At 50.8% G+C, this 16,308-nt stretch overlaps 1 protein-coding gene across 1 annotated transcript in view; it reads left to right on the forward strand.

Moving 5' to 3' along the window:
- The window catches only part of ALPK3 (alpha kinase 3), a 49,974-nt gene that overhangs the window by 26,612 nt on the left and 7,054 nt on the right, over positions 1-16,308 (forward strand). Inside the window, exons 6-10 of the mRNA XM_039257426.1 lie at positions 8,878-10,939; positions 12,506-12,653; positions 13,028-13,155; positions 13,288-13,323; positions 15,624-15,978. Coding sequence (XP_039113357.1) covers positions 8,878-10,939; positions 12,506-12,653; positions 13,028-13,155; positions 13,288-13,323; positions 15,624-15,978 — 2,729 coding nt within the window. The remainder of the gene's footprint in view (positions 1-8,877; positions 10,940-12,505; positions 12,654-13,027; positions 13,156-13,287; positions 13,324-15,623; positions 15,979-16,308) is intronic.

Below are 16,308 nucleotides of genomic sequence, written 5' to 3' on the forward strand. Positions count from 1 at the left end.
GGGGGGGCAGAGAGAGAGGGAGAGAGAGTCCCAAGCAGGCTCCGTGCCATCAGTGTGCAGCCTGACGCGGGGCTCAATCCCATGAGCCGTGAGATCATGCCCTGAGCCAAAATCAGGAGTCAAATGCTTAAGTGGCTGAGCCTCTAATCATTTTTAAAAAGCACTTCAAATATCATTTTTGGCTTCCAAATGAAGATAAGCAGGCACATCAAGAGAGGAAAACATGGAAAAGAAGTAGCAAAAACAGCAGACAATATAAATATGTTCACAGGGGGCTCAAACTTTTCCAACATTTGGAATTATGAGACATGGACTATAAATCTAAAACTCTATTTCCCATATTCAAAGAAGGTAAAAAAAAAAAAACAAAACCAAGATTGAAAATTTCAGAGAACTAGAAGCTATAAAAAGTGGCATAGACTTAAAAACCAACCAACTAGAAATCCAGAGCTGAAAAGTACAAGAACTAGTACAAAGCTAGTTGTTAAGGGTGTAGCATTTCCAGTTCTGAATGAGATGAAGCAAACACACTTACCTTGTATCTCCCATTGAATACAGCTCACAACTTGGACAAAGTGCTTGGTGTAACGATTTGATGACTTTGATAAGCAAATAGAGCAGGCAGATCAGGGAAGAAGACTAGAATTCCAAGTACCCCAGAACCAGCAGTGTTTACCTGTTTTGTTTGTTTATTTGTTTGTTTCTTAAATTGAGTATTCTCTGGCCTGGTCTTCATGCAGTCAGCAACTCAGAAGTAAGCATTAGCTTTACTTTAGGAGAAGCCCTCTACTGTAGGTCAGGCTTGAGGAATAGGAAAGGAATCTCCTGGTAGTGACAGTAATGACAGAAGAAGCCATAGGTGTCGAATTTTGAGGGAGGGGAATCTTTCCTTCATTCAGAGAACCTGTGGTCCCCAAGAGGGAAGGATGAATCTCTGTTGCTTCCTCTCTCTGTCTCTGTCTCTCTGTCTGTCTCTCTGTCTCTTCGGTCTCTTTCTTGGCCTAGGACACAGGTTCATTTTTGCAAGTATGTGACATTGAGGGGAAAATGAAACCCCAGCTGTCTGGCCAGAGGACTGAAAAGGGGGCCCTATAGACCCAGAAAGTACAGGGGAGATCATGGAGAAGGAACATTTGGGAAAGTGACTTCTTAAGCTGTTTATAACTTCCTGGGCTTATTCTCAAGCTATTCATGCATGCATGGATCTAGTTCTGAACAGTGTATCACAAACTTTGAGAGTGGAACTAAAAAACCATCATCCAAGTCCCAGACTGGCCACCGGGTGGCATACACACCAGATAGAGCTGAATAGCACTTCAAAGTCTTTGAAAAATGGAGCTGACATTGACACTAGAACTTCAAAAGGCTGAATGGAAGTTGCAGCCTGAACACAACCAAGTAGATTGATCGTCTGATAAGACACATTATTAACATTATCCATAGGGTTTGTATAAGAACCAGGGTCTCATGATATTCAAAATGTCTATGATACAATGAAAATTACTTGGCCTGTGAAAAGCCAGGAAATCTCACCTTGCCTGGGAAAAGACAGTTCTAGAATGCCAAAGTCAAGATGGCAGATAGGTTGGAATTATCTGACTTAAAATCAGCTACTATAAAAATGTGACAAAATGTAAGGGTAAACACTCTGGAAATAAATGGAAACATAGAAAGTCTCTGCAAAGGAATATGAGATACAAAGAACCAAATTTTGATTTCAGAACTGAAAAATGCAATAACTGAAATGAAAACACTTCTTGGCTGGTCATAATAGCAGAATGAAGATGACAGGAAAAGATCAGTGAACTTGAAGATAGATCGATAGAAATTATTTAGTGTGAATAATGGGGGGGGGGTTGGAAAAAGGAAAAAGAAATAGATAGAGCTTCAGGGACCTGTGGTGTAATATCGAAACATCTAACGTTTATGTCATTGGAAACCAGTAGGAGAGGGACGCCTGGGTGGCTCAGTCGGTTGAGCGTCTGGCTTTGGCTCAGGTCATGATCTCAATGTTCATGGGTTCGAGCCCCTAACTTCTAGCGAGACTCACAAAGAAAAAGATGAGAGAAGACACAAATGACCAGCGTTAAGAATGAAAGAAAGGTTTGACTGTGTTGATCATTTAGCCATATATAGGTGTATCAAAACATCAGGTTGTACACCTTAAATGATACCATTTTTGTCAATTTATACCTCAATAAAGATTTTTTTTTTAAAGAATGAAAGGTCCGGGCGCCTGGGTGACTCAGTCGGTTGAGCATCCAACTCTTGATTTCGGCTCAGGTCATGATCCCAGGGATGTGGGATTGAGCCCTGTGTCATGCTCCATACTGAGCTTGGAGCCTGCTTGAGATTCTCTCTTTCTTTCCCTCTGCACCTCTCCTGGGCTTGTTTGCATGCACTCTCTCTAAAAAAATAAAAAATTAAAAAATGTAAGAAAAAGAATGACAGGTGTTATCACTAGAGGCCCTGCAGCCATTAAAAAGATACTAAAGGGCTAACCTGAAAAACAGCACAGAGTTCAAAAACTTAGATGAAATAGACCCAATTCTTTACAAGCCACAAACTACCAAAACTCGTGCAAACAATGAGACAACTTGAATAACCCTACAACTGTCACAGAAATTAAATTTGTAGTTAAAGATCTTCCAGAAAAGAAATCTTCAGGGCCAGATAGTTTTACTGGCAATTCTAGCAAACATTTAAAGATGTTGAGGCCTCAGTATCAGCTCTGGGCCTGGGTTTCAGGAGAAGGGGAATCCAGGTCTGAGGCACTGCCCGCATGGGTCCTGTTAAGCTCCTGGGTTTACCGCCCCCAAGCCCTTGGCTTCCCCAAACCAGTGCCAGGGCCATGCCCCTCCTTGAGGGTTAGAAGCTATGGAACTTTTTAGTCAGTAGTTGATTCCTGGATCCTCCTATGTGCTGGAGCCTGTGCAGGATGCAAAGGTGAATCAGACTGAGCCCTTAATCTCTGAGAATTTATGAGGAAGACAGTAAGGATGGAAAATTAAACCTACGGATGTGCTTTGCAATGAAAAAGCTCACACAGGACCAGCTGGGTTCGCCCCTGCTCACACAGTGGTTAATTTAAAGGAATACATGACAGTCCTTCTCATATCTCTACACAGTTTCAAATGTAGACAGACAGACACACACACACACACACACACACACAAGTGTTCAGAGAGGTCAGCCTTTGCAGAAGTGTCCAGAAGTATCCAACTGATCATTCATCATATAGTTACTGAGCACCACCTCTAGCCTGGAGCCTGTGCTGGGTCCACCTCTTCGGAGGGGAAGAGTTTACACATTAACAGGTGACACATGTATGAAACAAATAACTATGACACAGAGTGAGGGTATACTAGTAAACTGAGTACATTTGCCATGGGTGCTTAGGGTAGGAAGCTACTAACTTTTTGGGGGATGCGGTGGGGTGGAGGAGGGAATTCAGGAGTCTTCAAAGAAGAGAAGAAACTTGAGTGCAGTCTTCGAGGATGAGAAAAGGTCCTTCAGGTGAGTGAGGAGAAGCTGAGACTGTCCCCTAGAGAGAAAATACACAAAGTAGGTACAAAACCAGCTTGTAGTCAGTACAGTAGCTTAGTGGTGTTGGGCAGAGGGACCCAAGATCAACCTGGAGAGAGAGATGGGCTCCTTGCTGAAGGATGGGCATCATGGGTCACATGAGGTTTTCTTTACTTATTTTGGCTTTAAGTTGAAAATTGTTGAATATGTGTCATGTGCACCTGGAATAAAAATTTTAAAGTAGAAAAGGTATATGGAGAATATGATCTTCCTCAGTTCCCTGCCTCACCAGCCCCCCTTCACTTGTTCCTCTTCTCAAAGGCGGTTTCCAGAGGTGGTTTCTTGGGCATCCTTCCAGAACTGTTTTCTCTGCATTTAAAAATACGTGTCTGTCTGTTTATTTGCTACAAAAAGACTGCATATTATACTTTCTATCCACATCTTGCTTTCCTATGTGGATTTTATTTATTTATTTATTTATTTATTTATTTATTTATTTACTTAGAGAGAGGGAGAAGGAGAGAGAGAGAGAGAGAGAGACACCATAAGCAGGGAAGAGGCAGAGAGAGAGAATCCCTAGCAGGCTCTGTACTTTCAGCACAGAGCCGGATGTGGGACATGAAGTCACAAACCGTGAGATCATGACCTGAGCTGAAACCAAGAGTCAGATGCTTAACCGACTGAGCAATCCAGGACCCCTATTTTTTTTTAATTTTTTTAAAAAAATGTGTATTTATTTTTGAGTGAGTGCAAGCAGAGGAGGGGCAGAGAGAGGGGGATTGAGGGTCCAAAGCAGGCTCTGCACCGATAGCATAGAGCCTGATGTGGGGCTTGAACTCATGAAGTGCCAGATCATGACTTGAGCTGAAACCAGGAGTCAGAGACTCAACTGTCTGAACCACCCAGGTGCCCCTGTATTTGGACATTTATTTATTTATTTGGAATACGGATATGCTGGGGCGCCGGGGTGGCTCAGTCGGTTAAGCATCCGACTTTGGCTCAGGTCATGATCTCATGGTTCATGGGTTCGAGCCCTGCATTGGGCTCTGTGCTGAACGTTTGCTCAGAGCCTGGAGCCTGTTTCGGATTCTGTGTCTCCTTCTCTCTCTGCCCCTCCTCTGCTTGAGCTCTGTCTCACTCTGTCTCTCAAAAATAAATAAATGTAAAAAAAAAAAAAAAAGGAATATGGATATGCCGTAATTCACTGGATCAGTTCTGTGTGGATAGAGTTTAGGTAATTTCTAGTCTTTTGCTGTTAAAAACTGTGCTGCAGTGAATATCCTTGTATAGAAGTCCATTTGCATGTATATATCTATCTTATATAACTATAGGATAAATTCCTCATAATGGAACTGTTGGGTCAGAGAGTATAAGTGTTTTGGGGCACCTGGGTGGCTCAACGAGTTAAGCATCTGACTTCGGCTCAGGTCATGATCTCACGGCTCATGGGTTCAAGCCCTGCGTCGGGCTCTGTGCTGACAGCTCAGAGCCTGGAGCCTGCTTTGGATTCTGTGTGTGCGTCTCTCTCTCTGCCCCTCCCCTACTTGCTCGGGCTTTTAGGCTTTACCCTGTAAATGATGATAAGCCCTTGAGAGGTTTTTAAGCAGGGGAGCGTCGCAGTCAGATTTGTATTTCAGTAAGATCATTTGGGCCGCGGTGAGGGTACGTGTTGAGCAGAGGCAAAGATAAGAGTCATGAATGCCAGTCAGGAGGCTTCACCGTCATCCAGGCAAGACAGAGTTGTTGGCAGCGTGGTCTAGGCAGTTGGCAGTGAAGACAGAGAAGGATGGATATTGAGACACTGAGGACGTATGTTCACTAGGACTCGGGGCCTGATCAAGCCTGGGGGTGGGGGAGTGAAGAGAGCTTTAATCAGAACCTCTGGGGGCACCTGACTGGCTCAGTTGGTGGAGTGTGGGAGTTTTGATCTCTGGGCTGTGAGTCTGAGCCCCATGTTGGGTGTAGAGATTATTTTAAAATCTTAAAAATAACACTCACACAAAAGCTCTTTTCTCATCATTCTTGCGTGAAGAGTTAGTGTTTTCTTTATCGTTTTCATGCCCATGTTAGTGTTTCCTAATGCTAGAACACCAGGATTAACAGAAGGTTCTAATATATCACTAGTTGTTGTTTGGTGGCTCCAGTGGATTTTTGTCTGAACAAAATATCTTGTCTGTACAAGGATGTTCACTGCAGCACAGTTTTTTTTTTTAATTTTTAAATGCTTTATTTTTATTTCTAGGAGAGAGAGAGAGACAGCGTGAGCAGGGGAGGGTCAGAGAGAGAGGGAGTCACAGACTGAAACAGGCTCCAGGCTCTGAGCCGGCAGTCAGCACAGAGCCCGACGCGGGGCTCGAACCCACGAACCGCGAGATCATGACCTAAGTGAAAGTCGGACGCCCAACCGACTAAGCCACCCAGGCGCCCCACTGCAGCACAGTTTTTAACAGCAAAATCAAGTTGGCGCATTTTTACTAAATTTCTTTGGTCAGTTAGACTTACATTTTGATGGGCACTCATCATCACTACACTCTTTTATTTTTCCCATATTTATACCATTTGTTCAAAATTCAGTAGCTTTACATTCTGTACTTCAAATGTAGTTTAATTATATGTATTTTAAAGTCTTTCTGGGGCACTTGTGTGGCTCAATCGGTTAAGTGTCTGACTTCGGCTCAGGTCATAATCTCACAGTTCGTGGGTTCAAGCCCTGCGTAGGGCTCTGTGCTGGCAGCTAGCTCAGGCCCTGGAGCCTGTGTTTGGATTCTGTGTCTTCATCTCTCTCTGACCCTCCCCTGCTCATGCTGTCTCTATCTCTCTCTCAAAAATAAATAAAACATTAAAAAATTTAAAAAAATAGTCTTTCTTTGTAGGATCTGTTCGCTTTGGTTTTGTGTGTGGTTCTTCTGACAACTAGAAATATTTTTATGTGGTCATTTATAATTTATATTTTATATAATACCATTAAATATCCCATCTGCTCAGTTGGAGTCCTTTTTTTAAACATTTGTTTTTGAAAGGGAGAGACAGAGCGCAAGCAGGGGAGGGGCAGAGAGAGAGGGAGACACAGAATCCAAAGCAGGCTCCAGGGTCTGAGCTGTCAACACAGAGCCCAATGTGGGGCTCGAATCCATGAACCATGAGATCATGACCTGAGCCGAAATTGGACGCTAAACCAGCTGAGACACCCAGGTGCCCCTGGTGTCTTAATTCTCTTATGATGAGCTATGATAAAGTGTGTCCATTACCTTTTCCCCTGTCACTTTCTATCTCATATTAGCCCCCTACATTTTACCATGGTGGTTATTATCTCTGTATAGTTAAAAATCCTGTATTTCTACCACCTGGTTTTTCAGCTTAAAGGAAGCCTTCAGCTCCTGGCTTGTGTAGGTGATACAGCCAAGGAGTTTATCCACTCACCTTCTTCCTCCCTGTGCTTTTGTGTTCATTGTATCATCTGCTGGGTCTGGGCATACAGCACTCACATTTTGCTCCATTACTGTAAACCTGTCTGGTTTTAGTTCTGGTTCTATGGTTAATAAGTACTTGATGCTCACCGCCAATTCTTTCCCTAATCATCTTTTGGTCTGCAGTGTGCTCTCCGGTAGTTTCCTCCAGCGGGGCTCCTGGGAACCATATTCCTTAAATCTGTGTATGTTCAAAAGCCATTTTCTGAGCTTAGAGATGTTCAGGATTCTGGTTTAGCAGCATGTTGGTGGTGGTGGTGTCTGAGATTGCTGCCGTGGGCCCGCCCCACTCTCCTTTCCCGCGTGTACAGCGTGTTCTTGGTTTTAGGGGTGGATTCCCGTGATTCATCGCTCATACAACACCTGGTGCTCATCCCAACAAGTGCCCTCCTCCACGCCCGTCACCCATCCCCCCTCAGTTTGTTCTCTGTATTTAAGAGTCTCTTAAGAGTTTGCCTCCCTTCCTCTCTGTTTGAAACTATTTTTTCCCCTTCCCCTCCCCCATGGTCTTCTGTTAAGTTTCTCAAGTTCCACATATGAGTGAAAACATACGATATCTGTCTCTCTGACTGACTTGTTTCACTCAACATAATACCCTCCAGTTTCACCCAGGTGTTGCAAATGGCAAGGTTTCATTCTTTCTCATTCCCAAGTAGTATCCCATTGTGTATATGTACCACGTCTTCTTTATCCGTTCATCAGTTGATGGACCTTGGGCTCTTTCCATACTTCGGCTATTGTTGAAAGTGCTGCTATGAACATTGGGGTACCTGTGTCCCTATGCATCAGCATGAAGGTTTTTTTTCTTGTTTACTTTGTTGATTTTGATTATATTCAGGAAGAAAAGAGTCAAATTCCCGTGTTATGCCACTATGTTTAGACCAGAAGTCCTTCAATTATATTTGGGTGCCATTCTAGTCTTACAGCAGAGAACATGGGATTTAAAGCTAGACACACCTGGCCTCTAAGCTAACCTCTCCTGCTTGCTTGCTTTCTTTTAAAAATTTTTTTTTTAACATTTATTTATTTTTGAGAGACAGAGAAGGATCAGGGGAGGGACAGAGAGAGAGGGAGTCACGGAATTTGAAGCAGGCTCCAGGTTCTGAGCTGTCAGCACAGAGCCCAATGTGGGGCTCGAACCCACGAACCGCGAGATCATGACCCAAGCAGAAGTCGGCCGCTTAACCGACTGAGCCACCCAGGCGTCCCAACCTCTTCTGCTTTCTATATGACTGACAGTGGATGATCACTTTTCTCCCTCAACCATTAGTATTCTTATCTCTAAAATGGAGGTAATGCTCACAACTATTTCCTATTTTGAGGAGTGAGTGAGGTAATATATATATAATAAGCAGGGACCTAGCATAGCGCTTTGCAAATAGTGCGTGTTCAAAAGGGTAAGAGCACAATGTTCCAGTGACCTTTCCAGCACAGGTGGCATTCATAATTACGTTCACCTTCTCTGTTTGGATGGCATCATGCTCCTGCCACTCACTCAGCATTAACGGTGGATGCTGTCACTGAGGCCATATGGGGAGACCCTTTGGCTCTCTCCCATTTCACCCATAACTCTATCCGCTGGTAGTTAGGGCCAAAAGAAGGGGGCAGAATGATTGCTCAGAAGCCCCGGAGAGAGGATCCCCTCCTCCAAATGGCAGGGGTGAGGGGTGGGATGACACACAGGCAGGGTCTTCAGGGAAAGGAAGGGTTTCTTCGGGGAGAGGGGGGAAGGGCCAGAGCTAGACCTGGATTCTGGATATTCCTCAGTCCAGACTCTGGATGGGGCCACTTGTGGATGATGTCAGAGGAGGCTGGGATGCCGGAGTGACCGGGGTCCTCAGGCCCACGTAGCCAAGTTCTCGCTTTTGTCCGTGTGTGTGCTCAGGTCCCGGAATCCCAGGCGAAGCCGGCTCCGGCCGTGCTGGCCCGCAGCGCTGGCACGGCCTCTGCTGGTCACAGCTCCCCCAGAAGCCAGGGCGCCGTTGAACCCATGGACACGGAGAGCCACGCGGATCAGAGGACGGTGTCTGCGGCCCAGCAGGCTAGAGGCGAGAAGAGTACAGAGGCGGATGGGAAGATGCAGGTGGCTGGGAGGACCCGGAGGACACAGGCAGATGGGGAGCCACAGGTGGACACCGCACCACGAGGCGGTGGGAGGACAGCGTCAGCCGCGAGTCCCCAGGACGATGCGGTGGCACAGGGAGGGGCAGGGACACAGGGGGAAAGGACGCGGGAAGACAGGAAGATGCAGGCAGACAGAAGGATCCAGGAGGACAAGGAGACATGGCCAGAGGGGAGCACTGCCCCAGCCACAGAAGGTCAGGCAGAGAAGGGACCCGTGACCAGCCTCAGCCCACAGTCCAGACCCCCTGAGCGCCCATCTTCAGAGGGTCCGTGGTCTCCTCAGATTATTGAGTGTTTTGAGCAGAGCCCAGAAGGGTCCTCTGTCCCGGAAGAACCTGGTTTTGTGCTCAGCTCTGACGAGGCGGCAGTCACAGCGCCCCGGAGCTACAAGATGGCTGTGCTGGGTGGCCCGGCAGGTGGCTCTGAGCTCCCAGCTCAGCGGCCTCCCCGGGGGGGTTTGGAGCAGCCAGAAGGGGCGAGGCGCCAAGGGCCCGAGTGGTCAGGCATGGGCAAGGGCAAGCCGGAGGATGGCCTCGTCCCATGCCCCAAGGAGGAGCAGCTGGGGACAGTGCCATCCATGGATGTAGGTGGCTGTCCTCCGGCTGGCGGGAGCCCAGAGGGGCCCACTCCGCCCTCTCTCCCGGGGCTGGGCCTGACCCAGAGCCCTCAGGAGGCGCTGCCCAGCACTCCGACCTCTCCGCGCCTAAGCACCACCACCTTCGCGCCCTCCGGGGACCAGACCTGGCTGGGGTCAGCCCTGCCACTGCACCTGGGGCCAGGGACCCCCGCCCAGAGTCCCCCACAAGCAACCGCGGCAGCCAGCAGTGAGGGGGCCGGCGCCCAGGGGCCAGATGTGGAGGGGAGGCCCCCAGGACCCCGCAGCTGCGACCCCGGCCTCATCGACTCCCTGAAGAACTACCTGCTCCTGCTGCTGAAGCTGTCCAGCACAGAGACGGGGGGCGGGGACACAGAGTCCCGGGAGGGGGCTGCCAGCAGGGGCCCGACGCCCTCACCCACGCTGGCCCCCAACGTGGAAGTGGCTGGTCTGAGCCCCAGGACGTCCAGGCGCATCCTGGAGCGCGTGGAGAACAACCATCTGGTGCAGAGCGCGCAGACCCTGCTGCTGAGCCCCTGCACCTCCCGCCGCCTCACCGGCCTCCTGGACCGTGAGGTGCAGGCCGGCCGCCAGGCCCTGGCCGCAGCCCGGGGTCCTGGCCCCAGCCCCCTCGCCGTCCCTGCCATCGTGGTGGGCGAGGAGGAGGGCCCTGGGCTGGCCTCCGAGGGATCCAGTGAGGGTGAGGGAGAGGTTTCCCTCGAGGGCCCTGGGCTTCTGGGCGAGTCCCAGGAGAGCAGCATGGAGGGGCTGCCGGGGGGCTCAGGGGGACCCACGGCCTCGGGGCAGGGACCATCCTCAGCAGAGAGAGGGGCCCAGGAAGCCCTCCGAGAGGAGGAGGCCCCCGGGGAGGCTCTGACAGGTCTCCCTGCAGCCACCCCCGAGGAGCTAGCCCTGGGGGCCCGGAGGAAGAGGTTCCTCCCCAAGGTCAGAGCCGTAGGGGATGGGGAGGCAGCCAAGCCGGAAGAAAGGGAGAGCCCCACAGTTTCCCCCCGAGGGCCCAGGAAGGGCCTGGCGCCCGGCTCCCCGGGGACTCCCGGGCGGGAGAAACGCTCCCCTACCCAGGGCCGGAAGGCAGGCCTGCTGGAGGTGCCACGGGCCGAGGAGGAGCCCGCAGCGGGAGCCAGCGGCCTGGACACGGAGCCGGCCCCAGACGAAGGCAAGCAGGACACCCCGGCCAAAGCCAGGAAGGCCAAAGAGCTGCTAAAAGGTGAGCAGGGGGGCGGGGGGGGCGGCGTCCCGGGAGAGCAGTGCGGGAAGGGTGCCTGGCAGGGGCCGCGCGCCCGCTGGGCTACAGGGCGCCGCCTTCCGTTAGGGCCCCGCAGCCGGGGCGGCGCCGCCGCCTCGCTCTCGTCCTGGCTCTGCCCCCTCAGGACTGGGAGCGGTACCAGCTGTGGACCATCAAGGGGGAAATGGGGCAGAAGAAATCAGGTCCTTAGACGGGGCCCGGCTCCCGCGGTGTCCTAGGAGCAGCGCCAGCATCTGCACCGTCCCCTCTGTGCATAACTGTCACATGAGTACGGCGCGGGAGGGGCTGGGATTCACACGTGGCTCTTCGATCAGTGCCCAGAGCCCACACTGAAGTTCTTCTCTCTGTCTCTTTTAAACGGTTTATGTATGCATTTTAAGAGAGAGAGCACAAGTGGGGAGGCAGAGAGAGAGGGAGAGAGAGAATCCCAAGCAGGCTCTGCACTGTCAGCACAAAGCTCCATGCGGGGCTCGAACTCAAGAATTGTGAGATCATGACCTGACCTGAAATCAGGAATTGCACACTGAACCAACTGAGCCACCCAGGTGCCCCTCTCTCCTTTTTTAATGCCACGAGAGCCTTTTGAGGAAAAGCTTTGAGTTTTGTTGTTTTGTTTCTTTGCTGTTTTTAGTGAACTCAGTTCCTTTAATAAATATAAGGCCATTCTGTTTCTTCTCGAGTGGGCTTTCCTAGCTACTGTCCCTCCGGCGAGTTCTCTCTTTTCACCTGTGCGACAAATGTCAAGAATAACATTTGCCATAGCGTCCTTCTTGCTACATTTAACGTCTGATGGTTCTGTACTGACATGACCTGGGCAGTTCATGATTCTGGTAACCTGTGTTCTCTATTTCTGCTTTCTATTCACCTGTTTAATCTCTCGCGGATTTTGTTTCCTGTTTTTAATTTTTTTTTTTTTTAATTTTAGTTGACATATGGGGCGACTAGGTGGCTCCGTCGGTTCAGCTTCCAACTCTTGATTTCAGCTCAGGTCACGATCTCACAGTTCATGGGTTCAAGCCTCACATCAGGCTCCATGCTGACAACGTGGAGCCTGCTTAGAATTCTCTCCCTCTCTCTTTCCCCTCCCCCACTAGAGCTCACACTGTCTCTCACGAAATAAATAAATTAAAAAAAATTTTTTTTTAATTTTAGTTGACACACAATGGTACATTAGTTTCAGGTATATGACGCAGTGATTCAACAATATACCTTATGCTGTGCTCCCCACGAGGGCAGTGTCCTCTCCTGACTGCTGTGTGTGTCCTCAGCTCTGAGGCTCCCCAGGCCTGGGGCAGGGGCACAGAAGTGGGGCCTTTCCGGCTAAGCTGTGTGATTTAGAGTCAGAGCAGTTGGAGAGGGCGCACAGCCAGGGGCCAGGAAGCAGTTGTGTGTGTGTGTGTGTAGGCTTGAATCCTGTTGTCCCTCACCTGTCCCACCAAGAACACCCAGGGAAGCTGGGGTAGGGCCAGCAAGGGTACAAGATGGGGGAAAGTGGCCTGTCCCTCCTAACTGGGCCCCGGCTCTCAGCCCCACAGGTGATCCGGAAGATTCGGGTGGAACAGTTTCCTGATGCCTCCGGCAGCCTGAAGCTCTGGTGCCAGTTTTTCAACATTCTCAGTGACTCCGTCTTGACATGGGCCAAGGACCAGCGCCCAGTGGGCGAGGTGGGCAGGAGGTGAGCCGGCTGGACAACACCTCCACCCGCCCGGCGTCCCGGTCATGGTGCTAACGCTGTGGGGCACCGTCCTCGCACTTTGGGTCTGTCACCCCATCTTCTGCTCACAGTAACCCAGTGAGGTGGGGGGGGGTTCCTAGTATTTCCTTAGTAGCGAGGAGAAAAGTGAGGCTCAGAAGTACTAAGTCGCACAGCTGGCGAGGGTCAGGACTGCTGACCAGACCCGTGTGCCCGCAGCACCTCCGGCCAGCTGCCCGAGCTCTCGGTGCCGGGGTCCCCAGCAGCGTCTGAGGGCAGGGTGTCCTGGGGACCGCAGTCTGGCCCTGGGCTGCGCGTGGCCATGGCCCTCACGGGGAGGGTCTCCCTCCCTGCAGTGCAGGGGACGAGGGCCCGGCAGCCTTGGCCATCGTGCAGGCGTCCCCCGTGGACTGCGGCGTGTACCGATGCACCATCCACAACGAGCATGGCTCGGCCTCTACGGACTTCTGCCTCAGCGCCGAGGGTGAGCACGCCCCTCCCAGGCTCCCTGCCCAGCGCGGCCCCTGCGGGAGGGCCACGGTCTTCCTTGTAGAGACGGTGCTCCCTGCAGACAGCCAGCCTGAGGGCGGCCGCTTCCTCTGCTTTTTCTCCACAGTGTTGTCAGGATTCATCACCAGAGAAGAAGGTGAAGGTATGGTGCCCCCCTGAGGGGAGGAGCGGGTGGGCCTTCACCCCCACCCCTGCGGTCCACAGGGGGGACCTTCTTTAGGGTCGTGGGATCCATTCCAAATGCCAAGTTTACCTCCACACCCAGCTGCCCTTCGCCTCCTAGTTTAGGATAGGGCTTGGGAGGGGTGGGTGGTGAGGACAGCTGGTTCCCAGGACTCGGGGGGGCGGGGGGCGGGAAGGAGTGGCTAAGAGGCCCTTCCACAGGAAACTAATTCAGCCTTGTGCGCTTGGCCCGCGTCGGAGCCCTTGACCAAGCGCAGGCCATACCTTACCCTGGAGGCTCCCTTCCCGGAGTTTCTCACGGTGCTCCGTGTGTTCCTGCGTCAGATGCACACGGCAAGCCTGCTAAAAATGCAGTTTCTTGGGCCCTGCTGCAGATACCCTTAATCGTAACGTCTGGGGAAGGACCCGGGAAAACTGCATTTTCAGTAGGCTCCCGGGTGATTGTGACATGGCATTTCCCCAAACTTTAGAGGAAGAGTCTGTGATGCTTCTGTGGAAGACGTGCTGAGGGTCAGGATGCGAAGGCAGCTGATGGTAGATGTTTAGAGCTTCAGTGCTGACAAATACACTCATTCATTCACTCACCCATTTGATCAGCCAGTCATTGAACTAGTGCCTCTGTTCAGTTGTCAAGTTTACTCGATACCAAGTATAACCCCACACCTAAAAGCTTAGTGGTCATTCTGTAATATCCTTAGACAACGTATCACATTTCCCCAGTTGTTGGTCTACTTGGATTAGGAACCACTCACGGCTTTGGGCTGATCAGTGTGAAGTCTCTCTAATATATAACTGTTCTTCCTCATAGTTGTCCCTTTAGCCATTTATTTGTTGAAGTCGCTTGATGTGTAGAATTTCTCTAGACTTTGTTGATTTAACACCGTTTCACACTTTCTTCAATTCAGGTGCTTTCCTTAAACTTGTAATTAGCTCTGCGTGGTGTCCGACTTCAGCTCAGGTCATGATCTCAGTTTGTGGGTTCGAGCCCTGCATCGGGCTCTGTGCTGACAGCTCAGAGTCTGGAGCCTGCTTCAGATTCTGTGTCCCTCTCTCTCTACCCCTCCCCCACTCTCTCTCTCTCACTCTCTCTCAAAAATAAACATTAAAAAACCCCTTGTAATTAGATCAAGAGCTTGGTCACATTCAGGTGCAGCTTTTTGGGGGAGGGAGGAATACTTCACAGATGTGCTGTCTTTCCTTTCGCATTCTATCCGGAGGCACAGAATGCTTGTTATCTTTTAGTAACGTTAAGATTGATCCCTGCCTTCATTCAGCTGTTTTCTGCCTGATCTGTCCCTGGGAAAAGTTTAAAAACCGTACCCAATACTTGTTACCTAGGGGTTTTAGCAGTTACCAATTATTGCCTAAATCCATTATTTCATTAGGGTCTACGGCTAGAGTATTTTAATTCTGTCACTTCTTCATCGGTTAACTTTCTCTGTTATTTGGTTGCCCTGGTTTGGTGCCCTAGTATCCTCCAGAGGTCACCAGTGAAAGTTGGGGGGGGGTTTTGGGGGGGAGGAATGAGTATTTTTTAAACTACCATTATGAACGTATGGATTTTTAAAACACATTTGGTATGTTTGCCACATTGTACAAACCATTGTGTTTGGTTGGTGAGATTGATTTTGGCCAATGGAAGCCCCTTTGGGGAGCTGGCTCCCGCGTCCTTGACAAGCCTCCAGTCGTTTTTGTAGCGTCTTTGCTCTCTGGTCAGACAAGGTAGGTCAGGTCCGTCGAGTACACTTCCTGCCATCGACCTGGAATCAAGCGTTTCTCTAGGGAGCTCTGGCTCCTTTTTGTGGGCAACGGCTTTTAGGGATCACAGTTTGAGCGCGACAGCTGCCTTGGTCCTGTAGACTTTCTGTTCCATTCAAACACGTTGGTTGAGATGGAGACATTTCTGCGTTTGAGCAAAACACCCAATTCCAAAACAAAGGAATTCTGGTATCGTGTGCCGATTGTGCCGTCCATGGAAACCCCCTGCCCTCCCTGGCCACTGACCGAGTCTTTGCGATGTGCGGGCACACTCGTGCACTGTTACACAACGGGGGTTGTATCGGACACAGTTCTGATCCCGGGGGTTCATGGTCTGGTTTGCGACCCGTGGTGTGCATACACCCCAAGAGCAGTAATGCACGGAGAGTGGGCGCACCAGCATGGCGGGCGGGAGGTGGTCCGGGCCTCTTCCTGCCCTGCAGACCCACCTCAGCTGGGCAGGAACTTCCAGTTTTCCACATGTTTCCTTTCCCCCTTCAGTTGGAGAGGAGATTGAGATGACTCCCATGGTGTTCGCGAAGGGTCTGGCCGACTCAGGCTGCTGGGGGGACAAGCTCTTTGGGCGCCTGGTGAGCGAGGAGCTACGAGGGGGTGGACACGGGTATGGCCTTCGGAAGGCGTCCCAAGCCAAGGTCATCTATGGGCTGGAGCCCATCTTCGAGTCAGGCCGCACGTGCATCATCAAGGTGTCCAGCCTGCTCGTGTTCGGGCCCAGCAGTGAGACCTCTCTCCTGGGCAGAAACTACGACGTCACCATCCAGGTACCGTGCCCCATCCCCTTCCTTCCTTCCGCTCTTACCCCTCCTCCCCTCCCTGGCTCGGGTCCTGTTGGCAGGCTGTGTGGGCAGAGGCCATCTCAGTGTCAACCTCACAAGGCTCCTGGGATGGGTCTTGAGGAGAGCCAGAGACTTAGCCCAGCCTATGTCTTCGGAGCCATCGTTTTCAAACCATATTTTGATAGCAGAAGCGTTTCTTGTTGCCCTCACACATACCTTGCACGGAAGCCTGTGTGTGAGGTGAAAGGAGAGTGACTGGGTGGGATGGACAGTCTGTGTCTCCCTCACTCCTCCCAGGGTGGCCCATGGGCACCGCCACCTTCCCACAGCGTGGCCCGTGGGCACCGCCACCTTCCCACAGCGTGGCCCGTGGGCACCGCCACCTTCCC

This window comes from Hyaena hyaena, unplaced genomic scaffold, assembly GCF_003009895.1.
Source record: "Hyaena hyaena isolate Hyena2069 unplaced genomic scaffold, ASM300989v1 scaffold_13, whole genome shotgun sequence".
NCBI classification, from domain to species: Eukaryota; Metazoa; Chordata; class Mammalia; order Carnivora; family Hyaenidae; genus Hyaena; species Hyaena hyaena.